Raw genomic sequence first — 12,229 nt, 5'->3', positions numbered from 1 at the left:
TATTGCTTAGCCTTTGCAATTTCTTTTCTTTTCTTTTTTTTTTTTAAGCCTATTTTTGAAAACTATTGGATTTGCTCTTAAACCGATATCCCGTGGCATGGTAGATAGTTACAACTATTGACAACTATTTAAGATTTATGTCAGGGAATACAGATGGTACATGCAAACACATGCATGTATACAAACACATATCCAACACTTAATGCAGGCATTCGATGCATTAAGAACCCAAGCAGTAGGCCAAATTGCATAATAATGTAAAGTTACATGCTTTATTTCAGAATGTTTAGGTAATACCTTTAATTCTCAATGTTGCTAATTTTCAGAAATTCCAGAGGAATCATATTGATAATTACAGTTTTATTTGAAGGGTTTTTAAAATGCGCTAAGAATATAGATTTTTATTTTTGTGTATATTTGGATTATTTATTTATACTTATTTATATGTATTCGTTTCATCTATGAAAAGAAATTTTTGGCAGCGTTTTACTATGTGGATTGTGAATGTTCTGAATTTAATTAGTTCAAATTTTAAAAACTATAATTTCCTTTAAAATGATGAAAGTCAAGATTCTAAGATATATCATTATTGCTTTCAAAATATATTACTTAGGGCCGATAATTATGTCTGGTGTTTATTCACTTTTATTTGAAGCAAAATTTAAGTTTTATAATATGTTGTAGTTCTATAATTATAGCCAGAAAACTTAATGAGTCTATTTTATTCATAACTTAGAATTATGTCAGTGTCTAAAATAGTTTACACCCCATCCTGCTATTAAGATATGAAAGGAATGTTGAAACCCTGTCATGAAGACAGCAGAGCACTGTGGCTGAGAGTCATATTTTCACAGTGTGTAAATTTAGCAAATTACTGCTGAAGTCTAGAAGCAGCAGCGATGAAAAATCAGCAGCTTCCTTACCTAATAGTTGGCTTGTACTTTATGGTTACAGCTAATCATTTGTTTTGAGGGAAATAATTTTTTTTATTAAACATTGTTAGGGCCCATTTCAAAGGGAATGTTATATAATATTATAAGTGAATGTCCCCTGCCTTACGTCACAGCAGGGTTCTGGACCAAAGTTAATGCTTTCCTTCTTAGACATCTGGAAGTATGGACCAGAACTTCACTGAAAATAATCAGTGTCTAACCATTATACGTTTAAGTACAAATAAACTTGAGGTATGTGATCATGATACTTGTTAGCTCCCAAGTTTGGGGCTAACCTCTCTTTTCCTTGATTGACGCACACCACACGTCTAAAATCCTGCTTTGTTCCTGATGCAGTTCTGATAACTTTTGTTAAGATATCTAGTAGGTATCATAATGCGCTGCTCAGCCTCAGCCATGACTAGATCCCCTTGCTCATTACTCAGGCTTTCAAAGTCAGTTCACACCAAAATGCTGAGGTTGGCCCACATCGGTGAGGCATCCACCTTTGTTTTTATGTACAGGGGAATTTCTGTATATTGGAAGTACAGGAAACATAGTCTAGACATCCTTAAACTTTCAGGTCCTGTGTGTAAGATTAATTTCTGTGATGTTCTTCACCGATTCCTGAGGGCCCCGGCCCCACCCCCAGGGTACACTTGAGAGTTGCTCCAAGGGTTTCAAGAAATATTTTGAGATAAAAGTTGATACCCAGAATTGCCTTTAATGACCTTGAAAGTTTAATATCAATGTTAACAAAAAGAAGGACTATTTAGTTACTGTATTTAGTAGTTAGTGACTTTGATCCAGGTCACAAGCTGCTAGTGTAGATGAAACAACTTTGTCATAATTGGAAAAAGCCGCACTCTACCCATCTTTCCATTTTTAGAGTTGACTCCTGTCTTAGAACTTTGAAAGAAGCATTGGCTCTGAAGACCCAGTTTCCTCGCTTAGCTTTTGGTGTATAGCATTGGCCCCATGGCTGTGGGTCTCAATACAGCATTTATTCTTTAATGACTAAAATGTCTCTCTGAACAGTTACTATTCATGTCGAGTCAAGCTACATTATGACTCTAATAACTCTTAGGAGACTTACGCAGACTTTCTACCTTTTGTATTTAGAATGGCCTGGGGTCTCACAGGTCTTCCCAGTCAAGAGGAACTGTCACTGCCATTGTGTGAACCTTACCGAAATGATCCAAGAAAGAGTTTCCTCATGTCCTTATAAGTCTTTCTTAAAGAGTCTATTGATGTGACCATTTTATAATGCATTTATTTTCATGTCTATCAAAAAACTTCTCTAAGAATTTTTCTTCATGATTGAAGGGAGTCTGGCATAAATTCTTTTTTCCTGAAATCATTAGATACTATGTTGAGGATAGGGAGAGACAGAGACAGATTTTAACCATTGTTTTCCATGAAGTATAGTCATTGACAAAGGAAGGGTTATTAGCACTTCCAAGTTTTATCTAACAGACATAGGCCAGGTATGAACTTGCCAATGGGCCTTAATAACCTGACCTACCTTCAGCGTTACGTGAAGTAGTCAGTGGTACCTTCAAGATTCAGGCATCTCCCCCTGCACACACACACACACCAGATTTCTGTTTGTCTACACATCCCATGAGTGTTTATTGGACTAAAAAGAATATAAACTTATCTAATTCATTCGCTTTTAAAGACTGGTCTTGGATTACCATCCTCAGGATCAAACAGAGGACAATCATACCTGCCAGGAATACCTGGTCTTTTCTTCCTAAACCTCTCAAAGAGGCTTCTCTAAGGAGTGTGTTGATGAAAATTAAACAAGCCTATTAAACTGGATGAACAATAAGTCTTATGTCTGGGATTAGTATATAATAATAATAATAATAATAATAATAATAATAATAATAATAACACATGAATATTATCTTCCAGATTTTATCATTTTGTAGCTTTTCAGTGTCTTCAGAAATTCTTTTGATTTGCCTCTTGACATAAGATATAAAGCCAATTTAGATTTAGAACTAATATCTCATGGCTATTAATCATTTATTTGCTCACTAAAATGATAATTCTAATCCCAACAATTTAAAATAAAATTAGATAGACTATCATGGATAATTGCTAACTTAAACATATGAGGAATTGTAACTCTAAAATATTTATTTTTTAGTTCATTCATGTGTTTTGAATATTTCTAACTACTCATTGTTTAGTTCATTAATTGTTTTTTAAGATATTAATGGCATTGATTGGGGAGTTTGAGAATTATACAAAAAGATTTTTAGTTATCATAGAATAGTGAGTTTAACAACAGAAAGATATAAATGAAATATATTTTAATTATTCAAAACCCAAAATTTTTTGTCACAATAGTATTGAATTCATTTTTATCACAGGTCAAAATATATATATTTAGTTCATTTTAAAATGATACTATCTGTTCTAAACTATTAAAGTAGAAGTTAAGCTATTTAAATATTAATCACTTTGTGTAAATATATAATTATTACAGTAACAGAGTCCTAAAAGCATAGTAACTCATTTCATTTTTACTAATACTGGAAATCTGCACCAATCTGTTACAGAGAGGCCTAGAGTCCACACTAAATAAGAATAAAATGCTTTTGAGATTTGTTGGTAAAAGGGAGTAACCAGTTTGTAATAGTTTGTTGGATTGATGGGGTTTTACAAGTTCTTTTTCATAGATGAGCTTATTTCTTAAGTAAGAAAATCTTAAAAAATATGAAAATTATTTCCCCTTTATCCTCATGCTTAAATAATATGTTACATGCAAAAATATTATTTAAAAATAATTTTGTCATGAGTAAGAAATTTATTTTATTTATACTAATTTTTGACTTTATTTTTTACTAAATCATTGCAAAGACTGTCAACCTTCTAACAGTAGTATTAGTATTATTTTTTTCTAACCATGCATGATCCATTTAACCCCACAGTAGCTATAGCTTGCTTGCCTTGTTTTTTCCCTGAAATTAAAAAAGAAGTGCCTAGAAGCACAGTGGACATGTGCGTTCCACATAGCGGGAAAGCAGAAAACCTCAAGTTTAATCAATTGTTGATGTTTTATTACTCCACACACGGATTTTTTGGAGAACCATACATGTATGACTTCTCTGAACTTTCTATGTTGAATGTGCACCATCGTGAAACTACGTGTTTTCTCCCTGCCTGCTCTTTGAAGAAGCCAATTAGGAATAAAGGGAAACAAGGGGTAGGCAAAAACATCGCAGTGCAGTGTTCCTGCATCTGTCTGGGAATATTTCAGCCAAATGTTTATTTTGGGAAAAAATAAACTACAGCGTCTCCACACACATACGCACACACAAACATACTTGCACACGAAACCACAAATACTTTGGCTGCAAATTATTCTCCAGTGATGTTGCTTGTTGTTGGTTGTGTCTGTTGTGGTGTGTACAGCTGCTCCCCACCCATGCATGTGTTTGCGGACTCTTGTCGGTGTGCTTGTTCATGACCCAACTCATCTCCTCATCGGTTAGGTTAAACTCATTCAAGTCAGTAAGAATTTATGGGTACGACTGTTAGTTGGAAAGCCCTTCCTGACTTCAAGAAGTCTTCATGCCAAACCACGTCTGCTGATATTTCTCGGTAGTGTGATACGCTTAGTCAAACAGTCTCCTAACGGCTACCCAGGTCTACATATGCCCTTCCTGGGCCTTGAAAAACAGTTTTCTACTGTGCCCTTCCAGTTCTCTGAGCTGGAAATGGAAGCATTTGATGTAAATTGGCTTGTGAGGGATTGTACTGTCTCCATCCTTCCTACTGAATGAACAAGAACAAAGACACCAGTTTCTTCCTTCACCTGTCCCCCACATTTTGGTGGGAGCCAACAGTCAAAAGTAGCAAAGTTTAACATAACAAAATGTCAGTAGAAGAGGAACCCCCCTATGGGAAACTATGTGACTTTAAAGGCGGTATTATCTAAAGTAACTGAAATACAGGATTTTCTCCCCCCCCCCCCCCAGTTGGCCTTCTCACTGACAGAATACCCATAATTCTTGTTGGTTATTTTCTCTCCAAAGTCACATTCTGGGCCATTGATGACTACACTGTCTGTTGTTCTAAACCATTGTCTTAACTACATTCTTTAAAAATGTAATGTTGAAGGCGCATAATATTGAAGATGACTCCAGGATGAACCCTGAGTTTGCAGACCGCCTAAAACAGCTTGACAAGGAAGCATCTTACTACCGTGATGAGTGCGGCAAGGCTCAAGCCGAGGTGGACAGGCTGCTGGAGATCCTCAAGGAGGTGGAGAATGAAAAGAACGACAAAGACAAGAAGATCGCGGAACTTGAGAGGTGAGTTCTGCGTTGCCAAAGAGAGTTGTTCTGTGAGTTGTCGAAGATGAGCAAATGCTGATGATAGCTTGGTGTGCATTCTGAGTAGTGGCACTTTTGAAATGCTCGCTGGCACACCAATATCACAAATTGGAAAGGAGTTCTATGTGAGCAATCCAACCTTCCAGGCAAGGGAGGATGTTGTATTTCTGTAGAATACTGCAGAGGTACTGGTTTACCTTCTGAGACACTAAGGGCCTTGTCAGTGTCTGGGAAGATAATGCCTGGCTTTCTTGAGGGGCATCTGTAACGCGGTAGTTATGCCAACCAAGAACACAAAATTTGGGCATTGACTATCTGAAACCTCAGTTCTTTCCCATTAAAGAGGAACATTTTGGGGTTTTAGTTTGACATAAGCTAAAGAGAATATGGAGAAATGTAGTTGGAATTTCTTCATTCAGATAAGGGAAAGGGAGGCTCGTGTCTTTTGGCACACTACAACAAGCTCTTCCTTGAAAGTTATCTTTTAAGATGATCTTAGACTATTTCGAAAGCAAATGGATTTAATATGTCGAGTAGGGTCTACATGGTCACAAACTAAGTCTAAAACAATGAGTCCAAAAGAGGCTTCCAGTGTCTCTAGGCTTTGAGATAAACCATACCTGTATTTATACTAACGTCTTGCATGGCCACTAAAAATAAGTTGGCTACTAATGCCTTTTTTCTAGTACTTCTGTAAGAAAAGGACTTCCTGAACACTCTTGCGGCATAGCTCTATATAACCTCTGAGTATTTTTCACTGGCTCTGCAGTAAGGCAGAATTTGTTTTCCTAGATTCGATCCATATGGAAGAGATCAGCCAACTTTGAATAAGTCAGTGAGTGTTTGCCAGCTTGGATGGAGGCACTTGTATACTAAAGGACTTCAGGACATGTGCAGAGCAGTGCGCGGAGGCCTTACACGGATGATAACGGGCTTTAGCTAAAGGAAGCCCTGAGTTCAGGTTTTGTTATCTGTTGTGTGCCAGCACTGTGGCCACGAGTCTTGTTAAAAATGAGCTTCTAACAACCTGTTAGATTGTATTCTGTTTTATATCCACCCGGTTTTCATGTAAGGTGGGGCACTAACCTCAGCATGAAGAACAGAATGCCCAAACAAGTGAATTCTCAGTGTTAAGTGACCGCGGTGGATGGGCAGCTGATCCACAGTAAAATTTCAGCCATGTTTTCAGTATTGTACTTAATCATCCAAACACTAAATTTATGAACAGTTCTTTTAATAATCTTAGCATCTTTTGTTGACTCTGTGATTAAGTTTGATGCAGTGTGACTAATTTTAGCAGAGTTCTTTTTTATTGAGGTAACTATGTTAATTCAAATCTTTAAGGGCAGGTTGGCAAGATGGCTAACTAGATAAATATGTCTACCGCTAAGCCAGAGCTGGATTTCTCAGACCCACGTAGTAAAAAGACAGAGCTTTGCCCTCTGACCTTCAGACACACTCTGTGCCTCATATACTCGAACATGTCCATGCAGAAGAAAAATTTAAAGCATAATAAAACTTAAAAAGACAATCTTCAAGAGCTTCATTTTAATTTTAAAGTGTGGGAAAGTTCTGCCAGTTCACTGGTTCTTAAAATTCCAGGTTAATTTTAGATATAGCTATCTACGTGGCTAATTTGGAATTACGTTTCAGGACCAGTTCTTCTTCTGAAGAAAAAAAAAAAGCTCGTATCGGATCACAAAGAACTTATGACCATCTCTTCTCATTATAGAACTAGACATTGAAACGTTGAATGGCCTTCTGTGATCATTCTTTCATTCCTAGTCACCGTCCTGTGGTCAGAGATGATCAGCTGTAGCATAGATTTATGCACTTCTAGTCTATTCTCTGAGAGGCAATGGGCTCTCAATGGGTGATGTCCTAGACAACATCACTGGTATTGTTGGTAACAGCAATCATAACCGTTGTAGTAAAGTCTATATTTCATGATCACTGTGTGCCAGATTCTCTGTTGAGCACTTGACCTGGAGTCTTGTATTTGCCTTAATCTTACCCACAGAAACTAGCATGCTTCCTGTTTTATATACGAGGAAGCCTGAGCTATACCAGTTTAGTCACTTCTGAGCAATTATAGGGCTCAGAAGATTGAAAACCAAAATTCAAACCGAGGATTAGCCTAAGAGCTACTGAAAACAATGCCCTCCACCAGGGGCCACAGGGACAGACACATCTAGTAGCGCTGAAGTCACTCAGGGAGCCAGAGAGTCCTCCCTTAGCAGGCCTTGCAGCCACCAGAGCCTTGCCTCTTCACTATTAGTTTCCACAAGGGAAAGTGATGCGCTGCATGTTTAGAAGGCATTTTTCTATACTAAAGCAATTCCTGAGAACTGTAATTGAAAATCAGGATCAGCTACTATAAACATTTACATATAAATGGCTTAATTATCTAGTTGGACAAACAGGTCTTAGCTGGGCTGTGTAGCCATTAAATCATCAAGAATATTCACAGTTTTATTTCTTCAATATGGAAAGCATTAAAGCGGCAGTGATTTTACAGGCATTTATCTTTATGTACTTTCTGCACATTTTCTTTATCTCTGCGTTTGCCTCTCCTTAAAGCTGATGCCTCCCAGGCACTGTAATTCATAAAACATGTGCTAGGGCTTGACTCTGTCCCAGGTCTCTGCCTGCCTGCATCTTGGGTCCAGCAACAGAACACAGTCTGGGAAATGTCTGAGCCCCAGCCCAGCCCAGGCTTCTAAGGAGGTGGGGGCAGAGACCCGTAGAGAAACTATCCTGGGAAACAGAGGGCTCAGCCTTGGCCTCCCTTTCTGAAGCATTATCTGCAGGGTTGCGAGTGTATTCATTCCCACCAAAGCATCTTCCTCGACTTTGCCAGGCAGCCCTCTTCACTCACATCAGTTAGTATCTCTGTTTGCTGGCTGAAACTACAGAATTCATACCTCATAATGTTGAGAACTAAAGATCTCTTAGCGTTATGACATATATCTCCATTTTGGAGTCATGGAGAGTGCTTGCAATTAAGGTTGTGATTTTGAAAACCAAAATATTGAACTTGAAATGAATTTGTGGTCTCTGGCTTGTAACGTGACCTACCAGAGCGAAAAGCCCTCTTTTTTGAAGTAGCTCATGTTCTAAAATGTTCCAGAACTTCTGTCACATGCAACAAAACATTTGGGGTTAAGAGTGACTCTGATGCCCTGGCAAGGGCCAGCTTCTCTCCCAGCGGGCAGTTTGTTTTCTTCTTGTTCCGTTTATCTTTTCCTTTAAAACATATCCTCCACCACGAGTATATTCTGCATAGCATACAGCTGGCATTTCCAGTGATTTTATTCCTTCAGTCCCACAAGAATGCTGTTTCTCGTCAGCCATTAGCGATCCAGCTTCTTAAGGCACATGGTATGCTTCACTTGATCCGCACCTCACACCACGAAGAACTCTTCTGCTGGATACAGATGCCCTGGCTGGAAGCTTCTGCCTCAACCGCAGGCTATGCTTGAGGCACTGGCCACAGGGACAGTGGCCTAAAGCAAACCTGAGAGTCAGTCAAAATCAGGCTGTCTTTGTTCTGCTGTGATGTCAGCTGTATGTAGACCACACAGATCCGCAGCTGCATGAACCTTGCGGGTAGCAAAGCACGTTGTTCCTCTGTGTGAGTGCTCATCCCCGTCTCCGGGTTTGATTAAATCCCACATTAATCCTTGGTGCCTACAGAGGGAGAGAGGTTAATAGGTCTGTTAAGCAAGGTCTTCTACCACTGGCTTTCTTGTATCCCACCCATGTGAAGCAATCAGTTGGGTGACTGTTACCATAATCATCTTAAATCCATTAGAGCTTTTCCTGGTGTTTGTCCAGAGCTCAAATGGAGTCCTTAGCCACATCCCTCTAGACAGTGGAGGGGAACAGGGGTCCCTGGGGGCTCCACTCATAAGACATAACATCAGAACGGAAGACAAGGTACCGCTTTAATTATCTGGACGGAGGGCTAATGCCATCAGACATCTGGACATTGAAAAATGATTTTTGGTGCCTAACAGGACCTTATCTAATGTTGAGAAAGAAACTATTATTTCCCCCTCTGATTTTCTCAATGATGTGCTGACATAATTTCCTTGATGCCTTTCAGGGCTTGTTTTGAAATGCAAACTTAAATGTTCTTATTATTTCTAGAGTATGATAATATATTCTAAAAGCCTCACCGTATAGGGGAGAAATTGACAATGAGTTCTATTCGTTTTGACATACACTCTTTTTTGCTGAGTCATCTTGTCTACTACTACATTTGAAGAAATGTTTTAAAAATTACTTGGGGGATTTATTTGTTTTTTTATTTTATGTGTACGGGTGTTTTCCCTGCTTGCATTTATGTGTCTGTACCACATGTGCAACTGGTACCTGAGGAGAGCAGAAGAGGGCGTTGGAGTCCCCGGAATTGAAGTAACAGATGGTTGTGAACCGTCAAGTGGGTGCTGGGAATCGAACTCATGTCCTGTGAAAGACATAGAGATGGACCACGGAACCATCTCTCCAGCCCAAGATGTTCCTTTAGAACAAGTAGCAAGGGACCAAAACACCATAGTGAGCCCATGAAAAAAAGGCTTCAGAACTTCCCTTGGGAAAGGCAGCGCCATCAGAGGGTTCTCTACCATTTGGCAAAGAGCCTCAGCTTACTTACCTGTGGTCCAGAAGGCTTGGTATAGGAGCTATGCTTTGTTGCTCCAGTCCCATGACAGCCACGACCTGACTGGGATCAGAGGAACATTTCCGACTGAGAACGCCTGACCTGCTGATCCAGACAATGAAGCATTATCGAAGCAACACTCCCACCATGTTTACACCTTCAAGTTTTCCCTTTGACTTTTATCATTGCAGTCAATGATATTTTCATTTGAAATGCTCTAGGTTAGACTTTATCCTGAGGATTTTTTTTTTCCTCCTTATGTGACATTCTTAAGGTGGCATCACGACGCGAAATGGGCAGGGATTCTGTGAGCAGATGGCCGAACAGGTGTTGTTCTGTGTATCTGCTTTGCTTTTGCAAACAGCATTTTACAAGTTATGAAAAACGAACGTCTACTACATGCTCCTTTCAAAGCTTGGAACATGAGCATAGCTTTGCTTCCTGTGTTTTCCATTCCCGTTAGAGACCTTTTTTGACTGCTCAGATGGGCACATTAGAAATTCTTATGCACATAAGGTAGCAAGCATGTGGATATTCTCAATGTCAAAGCCAGGGCCTCATTTTCTCAATGGAGAGGCATTACTCTCGGCTTTGGAAGCTATTTTGTGAGGAAGCTGACAGGCGGTGATGTTGCGTTTGTAGCCCTCGTGCTCATGCTCGTGCTCACTGGGTCTTTGCTCACCTGTGAATCTTTGAGACAAAATCCAAGTTGCTTCGCTCTTGTGGTTTCTAAGCATGGAGAATAATGTCTCATAGGATGTAACTGCCCTACCCACTCATTCAACTATAAGTAAGCTGTGACATCACAGCTTCCTACTTGACCTTAGTGATTTCAGTTCTGCTTTATCAAATGATGGAAACGAAATAATGGACACACAGGTAGGTAGGAACTTTCTCTGTAAATATCCCTTTTAAAAAATCAGATGTGGTCATTGCAGTGAGGCAGGAACAGCCTCTCTGCTTCCTACCAGTGCTTGTGGGATTGTGTGAATGAGAGCAGATACAGGTTTCTTATGCATGATATTTAACAGAACAGCTTATGGTGTGGGCCCAGGGCTTTGGGGGGTACATATCAGGTAAAAGTTGCTTTATTATCCTCCATTTGGTTATGAAGCCTGCTGATGTGCCGTCTGTTGGCTGTATGTTTGACTAACGCCTCTCCTTCCTTTTATTCTCTTTTGCTACCCTTTCCTTTCTGCTTGTCTCCAACTCGCTGCTCCCACCCTTGCTCCAATCAGCTTGACTCTCAGGTCAGTACTTTGTTTTCCTCTACCTGCCTCCCTCCTGAGCCCAACTCGCTGCTCACATTGTTGTAGTAAGAGAAATCACTGTAATATTCCCCCCTTACCCCCAGATAGACTGCATGACGGCACAGTGTGGAACTGAGGAAATACACAATGCAAGATGCTGAGTGCAGCTTAGGGTAAAAAGAACTCCTCCCTGTGACAGGCGACATCACGGCTGAATTGAAACCACAAACCAAAGCGTTTGGACCTCTTGCTTAATAACTGTTCTGTGTTTTGAACCTTGTCCGGGGCTTTTTAAAAGTCATTTTTAGAAATCAACGGTGTACTGGTTATATAGTGAATTCACGTTACCTCCTGTCATTGCTTCAGTTCTGACTTGTTAATTTCATTTTTATTAACTAGTCCTAATACTTAATTACCCTGGGCAAAGGATGAAGAAACAAGTGTAAAGCTGGATTCATTATTGACTACGTACCTGAAGATTAATAAGAAAAGTAGACAGTTTGTGTGAAAAAATTATCCCAGCATTGAATTCTTCTACTGTTGGAAGCCCAAGTCAATAATTTTCCCTTTCTTAGGTCAAGGGTTATTTTTTCTTTTACTAATATGTGGTAATTTAGCATAATGAAATATCTAATCTAACAGTGATTTCTTTATCACTCAAATAATGATTTTTAATAAAGGATGCCCATTGTGTGATTTGGGGCTATATAGACTTCAAAAATATAAAATGAAATAAGAAGGCCAGCCTTAAGTTTGTAGTTGATGCAGTTATTCTTTTGAGAGGCGAGCTTCATCTATTTTCCTCTTTGCATAGGCTCTTCACTTTCTGTTCTGTTTTGTCCCCTAAAGCCACCAGGCCAGTGTCCTTAAAGCAAATAATTTCGAGATATGGCCTCCTGCTCACATACTCTGGTGGCTCCCACTCCCAAACTCTGAGCAGTCTCGGTAAATTTCAGGCGCTACCCTGTGGATGCCGCAGAAACTTTCTGACCTTAATCAAACTGCTTCAGAGTCTAGTCTTAAAAGCTTCAC

General features: G+C 39.3%; 1 protein-coding gene across 20 annotated transcripts in view; it reads left to right on the top strand.

Annotated features, from left to right (window-relative positions):
• The window catches only part of ERC2 (ELKS/RAB6-interacting/CAST family member 2), an 869,527-nt gene that overhangs the window by 433,794 nt on the left and 423,504 nt on the right, over positions 1–12,229 (top strand). For 13 of the 20 annotated variants that reach the window (XR_014781666.1, XR_014781667.1, XR_014781668.1 and 10 more), the window contains 2 exons: positions 5,070–5,263; positions 11,186–11,197. Coding sequence is in view for 14 of the 20 variants with exons in the window: in XM_084794830.1 (XP_084650956.1) it covers positions 5,070–5,263; positions 11,186–11,197 (206 nt within the window). In the remaining 6 variants the exon portion in view is untranslated. The remainder of the gene's footprint in view (positions 1–5,069; positions 5,264–11,185; positions 11,198–12,229) is intronic. The other 7 variants (XM_084794837.1, XM_084794839.1, XM_084794841.1 and 4 more) reach the window with 1 other exon arrangement.

This window comes from Acomys minous, assembly GCF_964271855.1.
Source record: "Acomys minous genome assembly, chromosome: 9".
Classification (NCBI taxonomy): Eukaryota; Metazoa; Chordata; class Mammalia; order Rodentia; family Muridae; genus Acomys; species Acomys minous.
The sequence above is the reverse complement of the archived record's forward strand: the minus strand, read 5'-3'. Positions and strand labels throughout refer to the sequence as shown.